The following is a 21,105-nucleotide window of genomic DNA, read 5'->3' on the forward strand; positions in this document are numbered from 1 at the left end:
AGCGCCAGTTTGGCCAAGCGTCTTAATTGTTTCATTTTTATCTTACCTCTCGAGACATTTAGAACTTACACCTTCAATGCTGCTCCAATGCCCTTTGGTAGGCTAGATTTTACTAGTTCAACTTATTGACTAGGAAAATAAAGTTAAAATGAAATACTGAATTAAGTTAAATAATTATTATTGTTTCATAGATACTTATTTAATTTTTAATACAATAATTGTCACTTTACAGAAAGCTTTAATAATAATTAAAAAGTGGTTTTATTTTTAAATGACCGAAATACAACATTGAACTTCCTGGTCCACATATGTACAGAATTTGCCAAAGGTACATTTAAAAGTCAACCGCAACAGTCTTATCACTAATAGGGAATATCATTTGATTAACAAACATTATTATTTATTAAAAGCAAAAGGTGGATCAAACTTATAAAATCAAATGTAATGTAAGAACGTTTGACATTATAATATAAAATACATTTATAATATGACATAATAGTGCTTGGTCGATATTAAATTAAAAAAAACTTTACTTCGGTTCTCATTAAAGTAAAACTGACAGTTTCCAAGCAAATAAACATATGACCTTGGGGAAACCATTCGGCAAACAGAAAAAGGATGTTTCAGTTATCCTTTGACTTATAAATATATATTTCATACTTCATTATTATATTTGGCTGAAATAAAAGTTACAACATTTCAGAATGTTCTAATCAAAAGAAGAAAGATTTTTTTCTAACCAAATGAAACTCTAGTCATAAGTACTTAACTATAGACAGGTATTGTCAGACACAAAACAAGTCTGCAAATATAGGTAACTTATTATATTAAGTAATTCTTTAATATCAAATTTAAACACCTGTATGGTATTTTTTTATTATAATTTACCTAAATCAATACTTTTCAATTTATTAACAATATCATACATTTTAGAACCAAGCAGTCAATTTGGTTAATTCTTTCGTAGAGATATTGAAAATGTGTTTTATTCACTCATGTACCTGCCAACTAAAATATAAACATTTCGTATATATCTATGGTTCCTCTTTTACAGTCAACCGTTCAAGTATTCATATTATAGTTAATATAAAAAATACAACTGTTTTTAACATTCGTAACTTCCTAGTAGTATTTATTTTTTTGCTACCACAATTTCTATATATAGAATATAATTGACTGTTCTGTTAATAGGTATATCTTTAACAATAAGGTTCATTATATAAAAACACAGGATACGAAAAAATTGGATATCAAAATTCAAGTAAACTCAGTACAAATACAAAAGAAAAACCTGAGTCAGTTAAGCCATCAGAATAACATTTCTTTGCTTCTTTCTTCCAACTTCAAGCCAAACTTGGCGTCACCATCAGAAAGCTTTCTGCCATTTGCAGAATACAAACTCCATTGTAGAGTGAACAAGACCAAAAATCAAATCCATTCAATAGATCATATGCTGAGGGAAGGCCGTTTCTTCCGTACACTCTTATTGCTGAGGCCGAGAATAGTACCGATTACCTGAACAAAAAGATTGCTTTATTAAACAAAAAATCATAAATAAATAATTAAAATAAATAAAAACAATCAGTTATTTATGTTTGTTTTCATATAATAACTCAGTATTCCGTGCTTATCGTTATTATAAAACGCTAGATTTTTTTTAAATCATTTAGATCTGATATCGGCTCTACCCGAATGTCTATTCGACTGTTCTACGTCTTATTATTCATAGTCCCTTTCTCTTATTCATTCCCTACCGGTCGGCTTTTAACCGGTTTTGATTTTTAGGTAAATTTATGTTAACCGGTTAAAAACATTGTTCTTTATATAACCGGTTATTTGATTTAACGTTTCCAAAATGATATCCTAAGATGGTCGGTCACCAGTATGCCTCAGTGAACGATGATGTAACATTTTATTCATTAATCTAAGTAAAACGGTCTGTTCAGGGATTTTATTACAAAGGAACAAATTTTATTACAATTTACAAAGGAACATTTCGTGTCATCATTTAATCTATTGTTTTAGTGGTAATTTCACTTTTCTCATTAACATTTTTATTTGATTTTTTTTACTACACTACAAGTATCTGCGACTGCAATCTCACCTGGTGGTAAGTGATGATGCAGTCTAAGATGGTAGCAGGTCAACCTGTGAAGGATTATGGTTGTTTTAACCCTTGTTGGTTTCTACGCGACATCGCACCGGAACACTAAATCGCTTAGCGGCACGTCTTTATCGGTAAGGTGGTAACTAGCCACGGCTCAAGCCTTCCACCAGACGAGACTAGAGAAAATTCAACAATTATAAATTCCCAAGTTTCCTCTTTGAATATTAAGTAGGAGGTGCCGAACCCTGGACCTCCTTCTTAAATTCATAGTGCTTACTGTTGCGCCAGGGAGGTCGTTCGTTCGATGAACTGAACTGAACCGAACCGTAGTTAACTGAGCGAAATCTTAAAAAGACGGTCTCTCAATTTAACCGGTTAAATAAACGAAATTATGCCAATAACAGGGTTGATAACCGATACCGGTTTTAATTATTTCTGGTATCCAAGCTCTGACAAGGAGTTGTGTGAAATAAGGAGCATATAGAAAAAAAGAGTCAATTAAAGATACATAAACTAACAGATAGTAACAGAATTGCATATTAGATCTATGAAATTTTCACGATGCATTTTCAAAAATAAAAAATAATAGGTATGGTTTGGATTGGACCCATAAAATATCTTAACGCAAAAGTAATTTATATTCGACGCTTTAATCACGGCGCTTAGGACATTCTTACGTTTCTTACAAACAATGAAACCGAAGTACAATTAGTGATAACTCAAGAAAAACAAACTATGTGCGAATGGAAAACTACGTGAAACCGATGTAAATCTTGCGGAGGCATAAACAAATCAAAGATAAATTGGGCTTTTACGAGCGTTTGATAATAATAATTGTTTGACTTAGCAATGGGTTACGCACGTTCGTAGGTATTTATTATGCATTTTAAAATAGTGTGTTTTTGTTATGTTTTTTTTAAACTCTATTGCACAACCAAAAAAAAAAGGCTTATAAAAGGCGGGCTTAATGCGAAAGCATTTTCTGTCGGCCAACCTTCAAATATTTCATTTATTTTCATGATAAACTAAATTAATTTTATGGCCATTTTCTTCTGCTGGATCTGGATTTTTCAGTGTAAGGTCTCATGCTGATTACCCCACCGCGCTTTAGCGGACTTTGGCTTTAGAGTCCCACTTATTTCTCTTCTCTTCTCTTTATTGCTCAATAAATTGCACAATTGCCCATCGCCAATTCATTGAGCACATATTATTAACATTTATTATTATATTATTTTATTTACATTATTAACCAATAGTCGACCTCTTTTCGGGAAAATTATTTTGATTATTTTTTTAAACGTTTAGCTATATCCGTGGTATGTATAATAATAAAACAATAACTCTCGACAAAGGCACAGACTATAATAATTCCATAACAGTACTTACAGAATATTTACTACGTCAATAGTGTTAATGAGATAGCAATACTAACAGCGCGGCGATAAGTTGAAATTTGCTCGCAGCTGCGCTACGTGCCTAACTTTATATTAGCCTAGACGAAGTATTTACTAGCCAAATTGAACCTTATCACCATATCAAAACGGTTCCTAACACACTTAACTGGCTAAAAGCATAATAATAACGTGCGACGAAATATTCAGGGCTGGCTCACACGAGAAGATGCTGGCACCATTTATTGAACCGCACTGGCTCATCACTCGCTAGTCATGCAGCAAAGTGAAAAGTGTTTATTTTGTGGTCGAACCACTGATAAGGCATACTAAGAAAATACGATACTTCGAGAAATGCGTGTCTCTATGACTAATTGACACCCGACTAAATTTTAACCTACGTCGGGCTAGGTGTTTGAATAATTGAAAGATAGTAAATCTTGAGCGAAAACCGCTTTTAATTATTTAATACCATATTAAGATCTATAAATTAAAAATTCACTATGAAATTTGTATGTAATTTACCTTCGAGACAGAGTAAGCGGCGAGCTTCCGGCGCGGCGTGGGCAATAACATGGCGAGGGCGCGCGCTTCACGCAGCAAAGAGTGGAAGGCGAGTGCGGCGCCTGCACACGATTCCGCCGCTGACACCTCGTAGAACTGACAGCCGAATCTTAGAGACATCTCTTGACCTTCCTCAGTCTTTACAACCCTGGGTACAAAACAAAAATTCTTCATGAATTTTGAAGCCCTATAAATACATAGCTTTGAATTATTACAAAACATCCAGCCTTCCCTGTCTTCGAAGCGTTTAAGTTAGGTTTCTTTTTGGATAATAATAAATTGGAGTGACTCTTTGTTATCAAATTATAAATGAAGAGATCCGTAGAAGGACCAGTGTTCTGAAAGACCAAATTTTCCTTCTGCGGATTAAAGTTACCTAACTTTCCTTCGGGACTGACATTTGCCTTTGGCAATTGCGTTACGATAGCGTTATCCATAATAAATAGTATATAAGACGATTACAAAGACAAAAGTTGGTACCAATTCTCCGTTAGGTACATTGTAATTTTTTTTTCATTAATCTCATTTAAATGCATAGGTAATTATAATTATTCTTGCTCGTACCCGCTTGGCAAGTTGTCAGAGTTCATACACATTTGTCAACATGGTAAACTTATATTTCAAAAATACAGCAGTGAGTAGATATCACCACCAGATATATAAAAAGTTTGCGTTAAAACAAGTTTTGTTCTAACAGCGTTATTGCTAAACTTGTACTGTGGCAAACGTCCACTAAAACTACCTTATTCAAATGAAAATACCTAAAGAAAAAAAAAAACAAATAAATAAAAATACAAACAAACTAAATCATCTAGTTTAGTAAATATATCTAATATCTATATACCTGATTTACCAAATTGTTATGATATCGACAGAGAAGGCAGAGAACTGGGTAAAAATCCAAGATCGACTTGGTCTTCGAAACATGTAGGTCAAAATAAAATATTGTATTCAACCTAATCTTCAGAAGAGTTTTTTTATCAAAAATATTTATTTAATAAATCACAAAAAAATCGCTAAATGCTTGCAAGAGAACTGTACCTATAACAAGCAAGATATTTCTATACTAGGTCACATTGCGTCAAAGAGATTATGTTCATATTGAGAGCGGTATGTAAGTAATTTTTGGAATCATAACACTATCGCAGGAATGCAAGAAAGTAGCGCCACTTGCAATCCTTCCATTAATAAGTATTTCCTTATAACGATACGAATCCGATACGACTTATAGTTTGCAACTAATCATAAAGAAAACTATTAAATAATATAATTTTTTGATTTATAATGACAGATTAATTGGAAACGCTTTTAAGAAAACAGAATCGTACATTTTATTATTGTCATCATCATCATCATCATCATATCGGCCCATTTCAGGCCCATTACAGTCTGCGGGTCTCTTCCCACAATGAGAAGGGGTTAAGGCCGTAGTCCACCACGCAAATAGTTATTATTATTATAGCTCTTTATTTGTACACTACATTAAGAATTATACAAGAAAAAAAGAAACATAAAAATAAAAGTAGAATACAAAAGGACTTATCGTTTAGTAGCGATCTCTGCCAGGCAACCTTAGTATTAGTTACAGCGACGTATAAATTTTTAGCTCTGGAAAACAAACTGTCCTGCTCGGTTTTATATGAAATTGTAACAATTGCGGACTCCATCGTAGTAAGCTCCTAGAATTTTATAAAAAGCGATATGAAAAAACAAGCCTAGTATAACAAAGTAGGTAATTTTATAAATCAAGCTTTAGTAATTAGTTCCAGACCTCTAGTACTAAAATGAATCTTTATCGTATTGTTGGTCTTATCGCATAGAGTAAAAGCAGTAAAAGGGGAAACCCATGTCGCCACTCCGAGGCTGTGTAATATGCAGCTCAAAGTAAAAGTGGCATAACTACATAATAATGTCCCATAACAGTAATATTCCTACCGCGGTATAATGTCATAATATTTACATTTATGTGTATTACCAGTAGGAGCTTACGGCTCAGCTTACGGGCATTTCGAGATAAAATACTATATTTACTATTAATAAAACTGTTAAGAGGTGAAAAGTCTGTGTAAAGTTATCTGAAATGTTAGTTTCGGCTTTCTAAAATCATTAAGATGTTCAAAAACTGCATCCTACTCGTAACAGAAGTAACAAACTGTTGAATAATATCAAATGATATCACGTAACCCGATACAGTGTATAGGGTGTCTGGTATAATATCTGCACCTTGTAAACTATACGTCCTTACAGTATTATTAGGTCAAGTGTTGCGGTTAATAAAACCGTGGCACCTGAGCTGAGGTAATTCCTAGAATACAATTGTGGGCATATCGTTGTTTAATTCAATATATATATCTACCTACCTTTTTATCTTTATACAAAATGTTTCGAATACCTCTCATACACACAGAATGTGTGCAGAAAAATTGTCCAACCGCGTAAGCAACACTGGCAGGCAATGATGCATATATCGGGAATATGGCATCAAATTTAACATTCATCAAAAAAAACAATAAGAGTTTAAAATATAATAAAAATGTGGACAGGCGGTACTCTTACGCATGTATGAAGTTTACTACTTCAGACATTGCATTGACCCCGGTTCTGGAAACGGTATAGTCGGATATTATGAAACAATTACTAAACAACTACAGGGCTTCCCTTGGACATCCTCTTAGAATGAGAGTAATTTAGACTATAGTCCATAACACTAGCCAAGTGTGAATTGGTAGACTTTTTAACTTTTATTACGGTTGCACTTTTGGGGGCCGAGTCTCGCACCTCTCAATTTTCTAAGTTATGTGCATTTTAAGTAATTAAAATATCACTTGCTTCAACGGTGAAGGACAACATTTTGAGGAAACCTGCATGCGTGAAAGTTCTCCAGCATGTTCTCAAAGGCGTGTTTAGTCCACCGACCCGCACTAGGCTTACTTTAAGTGTAGTGGACTAATGCCTTAACCCTTCTCATTTTGGGAAGAGATCTGTGCCCTGTAGTGGGCCAGTAATGGGTTGATGTGATGATGAATCCCCTTTAAGATCATTATATGGAACTCTTAGGCAGGCTGTTTCCTAACGATGTTTTCTTTCACAATTTTAACAAGTGATACTAAACTGCCTCAAACACGTGTTTAAATCGGTGCGTGTCGGGATGTGCTTAATACAAGGCTATCACCCCTTTTGATGGGCGGGGTGAAGGGGGGGGGGGTGGTATAGTAAGTTAAAACCTCGTTAAAATCTATTCGCCTGCTTACCTGGCGTGCTCCAAATCCCTTTTGTTTCCCAGCAGAGTTACGGCAGCGCATCCAGGCAACCTTGTTCTTTCCAAGAGTGCTAGCAGTTCAGCCGCTGCCAAAAACGATCTTCGGTCACACACAGAGTATACTATCGCAAAAGCGTCGCCCCACCGCAGGTGTTCCGCTAAGCAACCTCGCTTCTGTACAAAGAGAAATATAAATTAGAAGGAAGTAAGTTAGATGGAAGAGGTCTACTACCACGTTTTTCTACTAATAATTGACCGACCAAGCCAATGGGCTACCTGAAAAACCATCGCAACACTACGAATGGCATTCAACGAACACGTTCTATAAATTGTCCATGTCCATCAACCCGAGACGTTAGTGTTTATTCCATGTGCTTGATCGCTGATACTACGATATAGGATCGGGAAAGCGTATTTTAGAGGATTTATGTCATGTAACATAAAGAAATATAAAATAAGTACACCACAAAGATTTGTGCCGTTATAACAAATTATAGCAAACTAATAACAGCGTATGTGACAAATTTTGATCATGAATCTACATCATCTTTAATTGTTTTTAAGGAAGTAAACCATTTTTGAACTTTTTGAAGCCGTCAAATTATTTTAGTATGTACTATGATATCACTTACCGCACATCCACAAGTATCCAAAACGTCAACTTCGGACGTGACACCGTCAAATGCGACACGGTGTTGATATAGGAAATCTGCAACAAACATTGCAATTAAGTCTTCTGAAGGATACTTTATCGTACATGAATATTTAATGTTTTACTTATTCATAAAATCAATAACTACCACCAAAAGGTACTTGGAAACTAACTCTAATGAAATTAAGAACAACGTGTTTAGTAATGTTATGAGAAAATGTGATGATTTTTCGCAGTCGTTCTTGAAGGTAAATGTTGGGATAAACACAAAAATGTTGGGAAAGACGCACTGTCATTGCATAAATCACGGGCTAGATTGCAAGCAAGGGATTGTGTAATAAGGGGTGTGGGTATTTTGTTTGAATCGAATCGATATTTTAGTTGAATATTAAATAATTCGAAAGGTTCGAGTAGTACAGCTAGCAAATAATTTAAGAATTCGAATTCTATTAATAGTCTGTAAGTTTCAAATACTAAACGGTCTAATAGAGTACCGACATCTTTTATAAGACAGTGAGGGCCTTATTAATAAACGTGGCATAAATCGGTTTTTAAAAGCTCTGACATTAAGGTGCTGTCAGCTTAGGTGCGCCAAAACACTGCTTATCTATTAAGCTTTTTATTTAACGTTTATGGCGCAAAAAATAGAGAGAGAGAGAGAGAGAGAGAGAGAGAGTAGAAGAGTAGCAGACTTGCCAGCGTTTTTATGAACGACGGCATTTGTAAATTCATAACAATAATAATAATAATAATAATAATATAGCTGGCTGACTCCTTTATGAAATATCTCAAAGCAGTTTACAAGAAAGTATGTAAAATATTTTAAATATGTAGGTACCAATGAATTGATGACCTCCCTGGCGCAGTGATGGGCGCTGTGGTCTTATAAGATGGAGGTCCCAGTTCGATCCCCAAGATTAGGTTTAATATAACAACCATAACTCTAACAGGTTGTAGTGGAATAAATATAAAATAAGAAATTTACTCATTCACTGGGCTGCCGTTGTAATTAGATAAAAATGTTGCCGTGTATGCACTTTTATGACACTAACACTATTGATGTGCATACGATACTAAAAGTCATTCGGTTTGATGCGCCTCAGGTCATTACCAGTCTCGAGTATTCCCACACCCCTGGTTTTAAAGCGGAGAATTTTAAAATTCTACGCAATCTTTTGAGTGTCAACGGCCGTTTTAGTGGCGCCGCCGCGGCCCCTCCCAGCCTTGGCTACCTCTCATTCACTTGCCAATTTCGCAAATAAACTATTGGCATCTAAAACTTGGCAGATGATAAGGGCTTTGGTACTATATAAAAATGATTGGTACCTAACTTATAAGGTACACAAATATCTATCTAATCTGAAATTTAAAATGTTTTAAAATCTTAATTTATTTAACTTCAAAGCAAGGGTATTCGAGTAAAATCAATCGTACAATTGCTTTTTATTATCATCGATAACTAAAATAAATGAGAAGTCTCACTTTTGGGTCTGACGCTATCGGGCGACAATCTCAAATGTTAGAACTGTGACCTGTATGTAGAACAAGAGCCTCAAGAATCAGACTCCATTGTCAACTAGTAGTATCAATCTTAGTTTACTGATAAATAAGTCAAATCGCATATCGAGCGTCTCTATATTCAATATAAAATAATAAATAATAAAAAGAAAACACTCAAAACCCACGATAAAACATACTTCTGCTATACTCTGAAACATAATATTAAATCCCGCCCGTGTGACCAATTTAGGCCAATCTGTAATAGTGTATACTAGAAGATTTTAATCAAAGTATGTATCCATGCAATTGGAACTCTTACTGAGGTTTGTCTTAATCTGCCCCGTGCACTGACGTAATATAAATTAGGTCAATGGCCCCATCCATGTGATAGATTTTGTGAGTGCAGGAAATAAACAGGCAAACAATATGAATATTATAATAGTAGAAAAAAGTAATTATCAATGTCTGTCTTTTTATTAACAAAATTATAAAGTACATAATTTATACTGACCTCCTGTAGAACTGTATTCTCCAATGTATCTTTTGGTAAGATATCGAACCACCACGGCTGAAACAAATCAAAACATGAATTTAATAGTCGAGTAGTATTTTCACAATGAGTCTTTCGTAATATTAAGAATAATCATTATCAACCAAAATAAAAGTAGTTTCAGTCCGTAGTCCACCACGCTGAAAAGCGCGGATTGGATAGAGTGCACACGCATTTGAAAAAATTATGGATAGCTCTCAGACATGCCGGTTTCTTCACGAGGTTTTTATTAACCGTTCAAACAAGTTTATTTGCTTAAAACGCACAGACCATAGAAAAGTTAGTGGTGCGTTCCGGGGACCAAAACCCCCGAGAGTGAGGCCAAAGTCCTGACCGCTAAGCTTATCGAAATATTCAGTGAGAGTAATTTGCAAAATTTATTTATGTTATGATTATTTTACACGTTTTATACGTGGCATACAACGGAATCTTCAAATTGCGCCGATGGGTTCAACAGCCATATTTATGGTGGTAAATGTCGCGCACGCATCGTCTTATTTAGCCATACAAAAAAGTGTCGCTAAGACAGTGATTGAACCGTCTCTCAAGACATATAGGCCAATTTATTTATGTATGTATGATTATTTTTAATTATTTTCATTAAACAAAATAGAAAATGAAATGCGAGTTTGCGACAGAGAAAGCAATTAGCAAGTAATCGGTAAAGGTGTTACAAAAGTTGTATTCTTGAATAAATTTATAACTACGAGTTTCAATTAGAGGGAAAGCTGACAAAGGGCTAGTCATTAACACGAATGCTTGAATTGCCTAATCGGATACTAAAATTTAACCCGACAATGTTTTTCCATACCCGCAACTTTCCTAAAATATTAGAAGAGAAATTTGACAAAGTACTAAATGAATACATTAAATATTAATCTAATATATCTAATAATCACGGTACTTTATAGTCACATTAACTTTTATTCTTTATTTAATGACAAGAAGGTATTGGAAGTGAACCTAGAAAACCATAATGCCAGATTGTTTATTAAATTTGGTAAAAAATAAGTCCTTGTTGGTCTAAAGGTTAGAATGTTCTGGATTCGGATACCGGTTCGGGTCAAAATCTGATCGGTATCGGGTTTTTCTCAAGAGTTCTACCTATAACTCTTTAGAAAAACCTGATTACTCCTTTAGGAGTTAGGAAAGAATCACATTGGTGCCTTGGAGAGTTAGAGAGACTTTACTTTATAGTCATATTAGATTTTTTTTTTGTCAACTTCTACCATTTAGATCGTTCGATCAAAAAAAATCGTTAAATTTTGTTAAGAACTTGTTAAACTTGATACATATTTAAAATATTATATCATTCTGATACTATGCACGCCACTGCACTCCGCTCTCATCTCTCACAAAACAGAAAAATTCTAAAGATTGTTAAACTGTAAAATGATTTTGGAAAAGAGCAATCTACTGAGTTTCTTGCCGGCTCCGGCTCTGGAAGATTCCAGTGAGAAGAGCCGGTGTTAGAGTCACTACAAACAGACTGACTTGACGTTTCAAAAGTTATAAACTAGGCCTATGTGAAATAAATGTTTTTTGAATTTTGAATTTTTTTGAATTTTGATAAATACTCGTACTGCAGAGGAAATCATTTAACGCAAAGCAACCGAACTGTGTTGTTAAATCAGCTACAAATATTGCTTATACACAACTCCCAATAAAAACAATAAAAAGCAGGCTTTTTTTTCTATTTTATAAACATTTTAGATTCAGTAATTACATGCCTACGTAGCTAATTATTAAATGCACGGTTGTTATGATAACAATATACCTACGTCAACTACATTTTGTTCTTGTATCAAAACAGTTGCTGCAATAGAAGATAAGGCAAATAAATTCTTCACTCTATCCTTTTAATAGGGCACGTCGGTATTATTATCTGTGATTGCTTTGCTTAATTTTATTATCACTTCATGTAATTAAGAGCAATATAGACCACGTAAATTACAATTAGTGCTTTGTTTTGGTTCACAATCCTACAGCCTTAATAGGAGACATCAATGATCCAGGCGTTAATATTTTATAATAAACTTATGATCGATGTTTGACGGCCGTTTGGCGCAGTGTGCAGCGACCCTGCTTTCTGGTCTAAAGCCGTGGGTTCGATTCCCACAACTGGAAAATGTTTGTGGGATGAGCAGGAATGTTTTTCAGTGTCTGGATGTTTATCTGTATACTATAAGCATTTATGTGTATTATATTCATAAAAATATTTATCAGCTATCTTAGTAAGTACTCGCATAACACAAGCTTCGCTTATTTTCAGGCTAGATGGCGATGTGTGTATTGTGTGTGTGTGTATTTATTTATTTATTCATATAATTCCACTAAAATGTATGCGTACTCAAATACACAAAAAAAACAATATCACAATGTATTTGAGTAGGCCTACGTCCAAAGCGCTTTTGAAAATCTAATACCTGTATTATGGAGTGATTCCATTGGAAGGCAGATTCTACCATAAAAAGCCAACAAGTTACTAAGCAGTTTCTCTTTACCAACCACATAAACTTTTACTATAATTTTTGTGTTGGATTTGCTTTGAACTACCTTGCACGAAAAGGTCTTGGTAATAATATTAATATCATCTCGTCTCATAAGCCTCTACATTTTATTACGCCTTGCCAACATTAAGAAGCATTTGGCGTGGAATTGTGTCTGTGACAGAACTATAAAAATGTCATTCCATCTACTCGTGCTTCTGATACTAAATTTGTATTTAAATATGCATTATGATAATGAACATGAGGAAAATTATATAAATCTTTTTTACTATTAGTAATCAACCTACACATCGAGATGTTATTAGTTTGTTCTAGACTGGAATTCTTTGTAATTGAAATTGTGATCCTACGTCAAGAGATTAGTATATAATAAATAAATAGGGACACGGATATAAAAGTCTTGTTACAAGCCATTTAAGTGAAAAGAGGTGTTTTACAGTAAAGTATTAAAAACGTATACCGAGCATTTACCAAATGGAAATATAATAGAAATAATACAAATTTTACTATAAAGAATAGAATTATTCATCACAAACACTATGGAATTTTGGCAGCCGGATGGCGCAGTGGGCAGCGACACTGCTTTCTGCGTTTAAGGCCGTGGGTTCGATTGCCATAACTGGAAAAATATTTGTGTGACGAACATGAATGTTTTTCAGTGTGTGTGAATTATATTCTATTCATAAAAATATTCATCAGCTATATTAGTACTCATAACACAAGCTACGCTTACTTGCGGGCGATGTGTGTATTGTCATAGTATATTTATATTTATTTATTTATTTTATTCTTCTTCCATATAAACCTTCGTAACATAAGAAGATAGATGGCGTTAGGATTAAAAAGTATTTTCTCTTATTAAGTATATCGCACAGTCTTAGCTCTTGGTGAACGACATTGTTTTAATAGAGCAACTTGCAATGTAATCAAAAAAAAAGAATTTCAACTTTAGAGCAAACCAATTAAACTTAAAAGTACTTTCACTACTGATAACAGTCAGTTAAATGTAATTAACATTCTTTTGTAACTCAAGGCACAACGTGTGAAACAATAAATTTTTAATTGGAAGTAATTAATATAAACTTGTTGTTATTGAATTTAATTAATTCGTAATCAGATTACACATAAATTGAAATAACAATTTATAACAACAATAAAGTATGGACATACATTTTTACCGACACGTTTAAAAAATTAACTAAATAAAAATCATATTCGAAAGAAAAAGTTGTACTCATAATGAACAGTTTGTTAAGAATATCAAAATTTCCAAACAGAATAGTATGGTAAACTATAATGTATAAAAGATGTTCAGAGTATGTCCATAAAAAAATATAATATCATATCACTTGTCTGTGACTACATATTATTTTTCGATCGATTTATTTGAGTGAAAGAGCATACTCGTAGATTACCAGATGTAAGGAAAGATGTGAAAATAATCGCATTAATTCCCAGAACACACCGGTATGGTAACTGTAACGAGGTCTATAACGGTATATCAGGAGACAAGGCAAATTTAAGCGATCATGCTTGCTGAATACGGTAGCTGAAGGCAAACGTTAATTAAGAGCATCGACTAAGGTGATCGAGACCTGATCCCAACCTGTCCACAAGACGTGTTAATTGGAAACCAGACAGTTTAACCCAATTCTACGACTCTACTTTCGACTCATCAAAATATGTAATACGGTAAAGCCATATATCAACCATCTTCCATCACATTATTTAGAAGTTTAAGTAACTGTTGATGCCTTACTTTTCTCTTACTTTAATTTCTATTCAAATATTTGTTAATAACATTGGATGCATGATAGACTAAAATAGTGTTACCTGTTATTACTTTGCTATTTGGCCTTGTTGTGTCCAATCCTAACAATATTATTATGATCTTATCTATAGGCGTATGTTAGCAAGCTTCTTTGGTATTTAACGTGCCGCAAAATAAAAAAGGATTCAAATCCACTTTCTCCTAAATCGACACATAGGCGACCTACTAATTTTAATTTCTCTGCGTGTAAGTATTGACAGTGATATGTTTCTAAACAATGATGTTGGACTGCATGACCTGGAAATCCAGAAAACTGAGTGCTATTATTACACGTCAAATACATGTCAAAATCATGAACATTTACAACTTTTAATATGCAACAATTCATTCAGCTTTCATGAATTGGTACTATCCACTATGTGATTCGTCTATAAAATAAGGTTAAAGTTTGGCAAAAAAATGCGTGCATGTAATTTTTATATATACAAAATTACACTATTAAGATTTTTTGGATCTTTTTAGACATCACAACGAAAATATCACACACATTAGTTCGAAGAAATTGTGTGATGACGCGGCACACAAAATACGATCTGAGATTATTAGTCGGTTGTGTAGTGAGCAGTATTGCAGAGGCGGGTGTCCCAGCAGACGTTTGACCGGGTGACTCACTCTATCAGTCAGTGGCCAGTGGCATGCGGCTGCCACATATAAATATAACTGCAACTGGCATTTAGACGTTCTCGATCTAAAATTCCGAAACGCATTCTGCGAGTTTTATGTCGTGTATAATACACGGCCTGATTTGATAGTTATCTATTTACATCATGATCAGATATGCGTGATATGGAACGGCTGTCTAACAATACAATAACATTAGCTTACATTTTACGACCGATACGTTTGTAATTTAAACCGTTATGTCTCAAAGTAGACATTCATCTATACTCACAAAAAAGTGATATGACAATCTCACTGACAGACAAATTACAACAGTGGGATTTGAGAATTGAAGGTAAAAAAAATATGTAAGGCTGCACTACAATTGAGAAAGGACTAAGTTAGATAGACTTCGTAGTTTTGATATTTTTCTAACAATGAAACCATGTAATGAAGTAGATAATATTCTTTTAAATATTTTAGGAAAATCGACCCCAATGATTTAAAATTAGAGCTCTAAGGCTAGAATTTTAAAAGCAGACTTTGGAGACTACAAGAACATTAAAATTAAAGGTTTTGTGTGTTTCGCATACATAGGAAGTTTTTTGGTACTTTTAAGTTCGTCATTCATTTTAGGTTCCATTGGAAACCAGAAACGCACGAAAGAATCGACTAGTATCTTCTTCTAAGTTTTAAACTACTTTATTAAACCCGTATTCTAAAACCATCAAGAATACGGATTTCCATGTTTAGTTGCTGATAATAAATAATCGAAACGTTTTTACTAAATAGCAGTTTTATTATTAAGTGTTTAAATTAAATGAAAAAGTAAATAAAACGAATAAACCATAAATTAATAACTTCACTCATCATTAAAATCATAAACTTAACACAAACATAATCTACTCATCACCATTATACCGTTTACCAGTTTTAAGCTTATAGCTCGAGGCAAAGAAAGAGTGGGTTGAAAAAATACTTCGAAGATAATGTAATCACACAATGAAGCGGCAGGCGACTATGATTGACTATTATATAACTACAGTAAACAATCTACCTAATACGTTCAATGAAATACGAGTTGCTGTTTCATATGGATTATCGGGATTAGCATAATTAAACCTATTTCAAGTTTCTTAGATCTAATAAATCTCGTGTCATCTCATTATAGATATAATGACAGGTTATTTGTTTTTACATTTTAATCGGTGCATGGCCTTTTTCAACTTTACATGCCAAATTATTTGAGCCGTGTCGTATTTTGGGTTTTCTGAGATTTATCATAACTCTATCGCCAGATCAATAACTCCAAGGTTTCTTATGAGGCTTCCAGACCTCGTTAATTACCCAGTGTGGCGTAAGGAGAGGAAAATATCTGTCAGCTTTCCAAATTGCCAACTTCACCTACCCATGGTTCATTCATCAGACTAGGCGAAACTACTTTGCCAATGGCATACAAACGATGCTGTAATAATATAATATATCAGCAGCCCTTAAGCTTCTGACTAGTATTGCAGCTGCAGATGCATTACTGCAGCGGCTGCAAGTTATCGGTAGGGCCATCAAACCTTATGCCAAGTGTGACAAAAGAGAGAGAGAGAGAGAGAGAAAGCGAGATGTGATAAGCTTTAGATATATGAAATAATACAGTATTGAGTAATTCAATTCTCCTAAATGTGCATATGCTTTTAACATAATACTTAAACTCTTGTTTTGAATTTATGATTTGTAATGATTTACTGCTTTGCACGCAGTTTATAAAAACCTTAAATGAAAGTCTTACTGTATTTTATTACCATAAAACATCAATAAGCTCTAAATTATGGCATAAAATCGTTAAATCTTTCTAGTCAATATTGGCGGCAACTATTACTTAATCGATGGCGACATTAGTCAAATCATCTTACTCAATATATCTTAATTGTTATGTTAATATTCTGAGTGTTTCCAAAACGACATCCGAATGCCACCACGATAAATCAATTTCACTCAGCAGCTTTCGCCAACTTATTGTTTATACTTTCTACTGCATAGACAACATTATTTATTACCAAATAGCCACTTTTAACGGATATTAACAATAATTTTGGGCTATTTATTATTATTTTATCTATTTTCATTACATTTTAATTATGTCACTTATTAAATTTTTAATATTGATGTACTCTATTACTTTGTAATATATCAAAAACTAGAATGTGTGTAGGGTATGTTTAGATTAATTGATATGATAAATTTAAATTTAGCTTAAAATTAATAAAATTGTATGTTGGGAATGCAGTCTTCATATAACAATGCCTCCGGCTACCAAGTCACTCGTAAACAATATATCTTTTTGTCGTATCAGTTTATTGCCAAAATACGTAGTAATAAATGATATCAATATAATGCCAAATATGTTGACCTACATTTTAGCTATAGTACTGATACTCCAATCAGGTTATCGTAGCGATATCTGAATTGATCTTAAATTCCAGTTTTTTAAGTTTTATGGGTACCTAAAAACCATGTTGTTTAAATACATACCTTTTACGAGTATACGTCTCCAATAAGGTTAGTATTACATGACATGGTAACACCTACCCATCATATCTCCTGTTAATCCGTTGCAAATTTAATTCCACATACCTGCTTTCTCTAGCTAACTGTTAAAATAATTGCAGTCACAGAATTTAAAATAGTTAAAATATGTAAACTTATTCATATAACCATTATCAATACCGTATAAACAACAAGTTACTATACGGTGGTGAATTGTGGTGTACAGTCAATACAGTAAACTATATATATATGCATAACATAGTGACTTTTAATTAATTTATAAATGAGCTTTAACGTGTTACTAATAAAGTTTAAAAGATAATGACAGGTGGTTTTATAAACACTGAGAACAAATCAAAATGAACAGTAAAATTTTATGATAAGTTGAATGAGTTGGAACTCATTTCAGTTTTCTGATAATTGTAGGCAAAAAAAAATTGCTTTGTTACATAAGGTTCCATCTAATTAAATAATATTTTATATTGAACACCGTTATTAAATTATGATATTCGATGATAAATAATGGACATAAAAAATATATAGATCTTTATTTTATTACACTAAAGTAGTTAACTACTTCTAGAGATGATAAAATATAGATAAATGTTGACTTGTACTACGTTTGCCTACATACGTCGATAATAATGATGGACTATACTTGGCAAGGTCCAATTAAGTTGATATCAAATTCATTATTTGATTGTATCACTTAATTAAAAATAACTAAATCGTATAAATCATTACTAATATTATCCTAACTTTTGTTATATAAGAATATACGAGAAAGTGTATTTGTTTGATAGTTAGTTTGTCCTTCCTTTACGCCATCACTAAGTTACCAATCAACTTGATTTATGGCATAGAGTTAGTTGAAAGAAATGAGTGAAGCATAGGTTTTATCCCAAGAAGACAAAAAAAATATTTAAAAAGGGATTTCAAAAATACCGTTAAACGCAGGCAACAGCTAGTACCAGATGTGTTTAATTAAGACACCAAATTTTAACATATTAATGATGGCAACAGGTTTACACGCACTAGTTCAGTCTTCATTTTGCTATTATAGATTTTTATAGTGCCTGGTCGTCTCTCAAATTTAAATATCAGTCTACTAGACTACTTCTTACTACTAAACGCTATTTTGTTTACATATAAGAATAATATTATGAGTTCTGAATAATCAGCATTTAAATCGTTGTGAGATGAATCATCTACGACTGTTCATTAGCATATACATATCACCCCCTCATTACGTCGTCACATTTTAGTAATAGAATATGACTACTATGCCCGCATTCCAAGTCGTGAACGTTCTATTTTATGACCCAGACTTAATGTATCTGTGTACCCTTGTGTGGTACTCCAGCGATTTACGCGTGAAAGGTGCCAACTGAGTGTAAAATAAGAGAATGCTTTTTCCGGTTAAACTGGTGTAAGTCTTCGAATATGTTCATATTTAATTAAGATCTTTATTACTTGTTTATGCTTCAAAATTTTAGGTACCTAGGTACATCCTATTAACGTCAAGGAAGTATACAACGGGTTTCCCGACGACATGCCATTGTGGTTTTGAGTCTGGATGTACCCCGTTAAGATTTGGGATAACACATAACCTCCCATAGCACAAAGCTTTTCCACTAAGGTTTATAATATAAATAACAGGAAAGATAAAAATTAAGAAATTAGCAATAATTCTAACCCAAGCGGATAAAGTTAACTGCCAAATATTTTATGACCAGATTTAGTCCTGTAATTATTGAATGTACCAACCTACCTGCTGGAAAGAGGTACCAATACAGGTAGAACTATAATTAAAATGATTATCTGAAAGTAAAGAAATCTTACACCGACTTTGCACTGACTGTTTATACTATATATCTGCGTTAGTGTTGTGTTAGTATATTTTTGAACCTTGATAGTAATTCAGAGAACTTAATGTTATTGGAAATACTAAAGGTATTTTGTGTGAAGGTAGACATATAGTAGGTAGGTAGTGCAGATAAATGCTTAAAAGCAAAAAGAACGATGATATTCCAACTACATTTTATTTAATGAGCAATTAGGTAGGTAAGTATATGACGTGATTGAATGAGCAGATACCATGTACCTACCTAAATTAGAATATTTAAAATTAGACCGGAACACCAAAATGTATTTAAAAACTCTTCTAATGAATGAGAGAACCTAGAACCATTAACGCTTTTGTTATAATATGACATATTCCTGAGGTACAATCCCTCTTGGACTAACTTAGGAATTCACGTGCAGCTTTACAGTTTACATTGCACTTTGTTTTACCACACTATCTTGTATGCACCACTATTCCATGGAATCGGCCACCAGTCCTATTGACACAATACTTGTTATCAATAGGTAGGTTTATCTGCAACGCGACGCCGCCTACGGCTGACTGATAAAACACAATTAATAGGTAAAACACACCTACTAAGTAGGCACCACAAGTGCATTTTAAAGCGAGAAGAAAACAAAGAGTATTTATTAGCTGTACCCTTTCGTTGTTGTGAACGTAAACGTAATCTAGAGTTCCGAATTATTGTCCTTAATCTAAAGTTGACCATGAAGAAATAGCATCAACTACTATACACATGAGTTACCTTATCATTGAGTTGTTTCTTAATAGATGACAACGCTCTATAAAAAAAACATGTGGTATGGCTTATTACAAGCTCAAGGCCTGCTTTAAACTAAACAACGTTGGACTTTCCATAGTTTAAACCTAGTGATAAACTAAAACTTAAATATCGAAGCACCAATATATTTTAAATATGAAAGGGTATCAGCTTATCACTATTGTTTTCTCCAATAAGACTAAAAAATTTAATTACAAGTCCGAACGATCAATAATTACAGTGTAAATCGGATCCCAAAATAAATCAAGGAACTTTTTTCGAGCCATTAGAGGTAATTGATTTCGGCATCCTGGCCAGGGTCAAACCAAAAATAGCTTAAAGCGAGAGCCAGCCATGCATCGTTAAAGCTTTATTAGCCGTCGGATCAAATTTATTTACAAAATGGAATGTCATCAGGAAATCTTTGAGATGCAATCGAAATTAGGCAGCTGTTCTCATCAATTTACTTTGTGGTACTCACCCGATTTGCCGGTGCGTGCACTGCCAAGGACCACGACTCTTATTCGATTAACTGTCATCTTCATTGGTCTTTAATCTTTAATCACAGCACTATAAAAAGTCAATATGTCATTAAAGACGAGCTTGATTAATTGCTTTATTGCTTTTGGACGGATTGTAAACGATCACGTTAGCATCAGCGTGAATGGCGAATCAGCTGTTTAAAATGGCGGACGCACGCGCGCACAACGCACCTGCTAGCGTTCGACTGCAGCGATTGAACGAATTGGCGGTTAAGCGCAGTCGCAACGCAATGATCACCTATCGAGTGGAAAATGTAGTTAGTCAACATATGATTTATCTATTGCTATTGATGTGTGACTTATCTCTGTGAAACAATCTTCGAAGTGAGGGTAAACATTCTCTACCGCAATTATAATACGCTTTGGAGAGGATACAAATGTTTTACTAGATGCAAATATTTCAGTTTTAATTCTTGCCAGCAAATGTAGAG

General features: G+C 33.6%; 1 protein-coding gene across 1 annotated transcript; it reads right to left on the reverse strand.

Annotated features, from left to right (window-relative positions):
- Positions 1 to 225: 225 nt before the first annotated feature.
- Positions 226 to 20,897, reverse strand: LOC120626413 (ras-related and estrogen-regulated growth inhibitor-like protein). The gene is made up of 6 exons (XM_039893935.1): positions 20,614 to 20,897; positions 9,985 to 10,041; positions 7,954 to 8,030; positions 7,314 to 7,495; positions 4,024 to 4,210; positions 226 to 1,515 (listed from the first exon to the last, which is right to left on the reverse strand). The coding sequence occupies exons 1-6, from the start codon at positions 20,675 to 20,677 to the stop codon at positions 1,447 to 1,449; spliced, it is 636 nt and encodes a 211-aa protein (XP_039749869.1). The 5' UTR covers positions 20,678 to 20,897; the 3' UTR covers positions 226 to 1,446.
- Between the last annotated feature and the right edge of the window lie 208 nt (positions 20,898 to 21,105).

This window comes from Pararge aegeria, chromosome 9 (genome assembly GCF_905163445.1).
Source record: "Pararge aegeria chromosome 9, ilParAegt1.1, whole genome shotgun sequence".
Taxonomy (NCBI): domain Eukaryota; kingdom Metazoa; phylum Arthropoda; class Insecta; order Lepidoptera; family Nymphalidae; genus Pararge; species Pararge aegeria.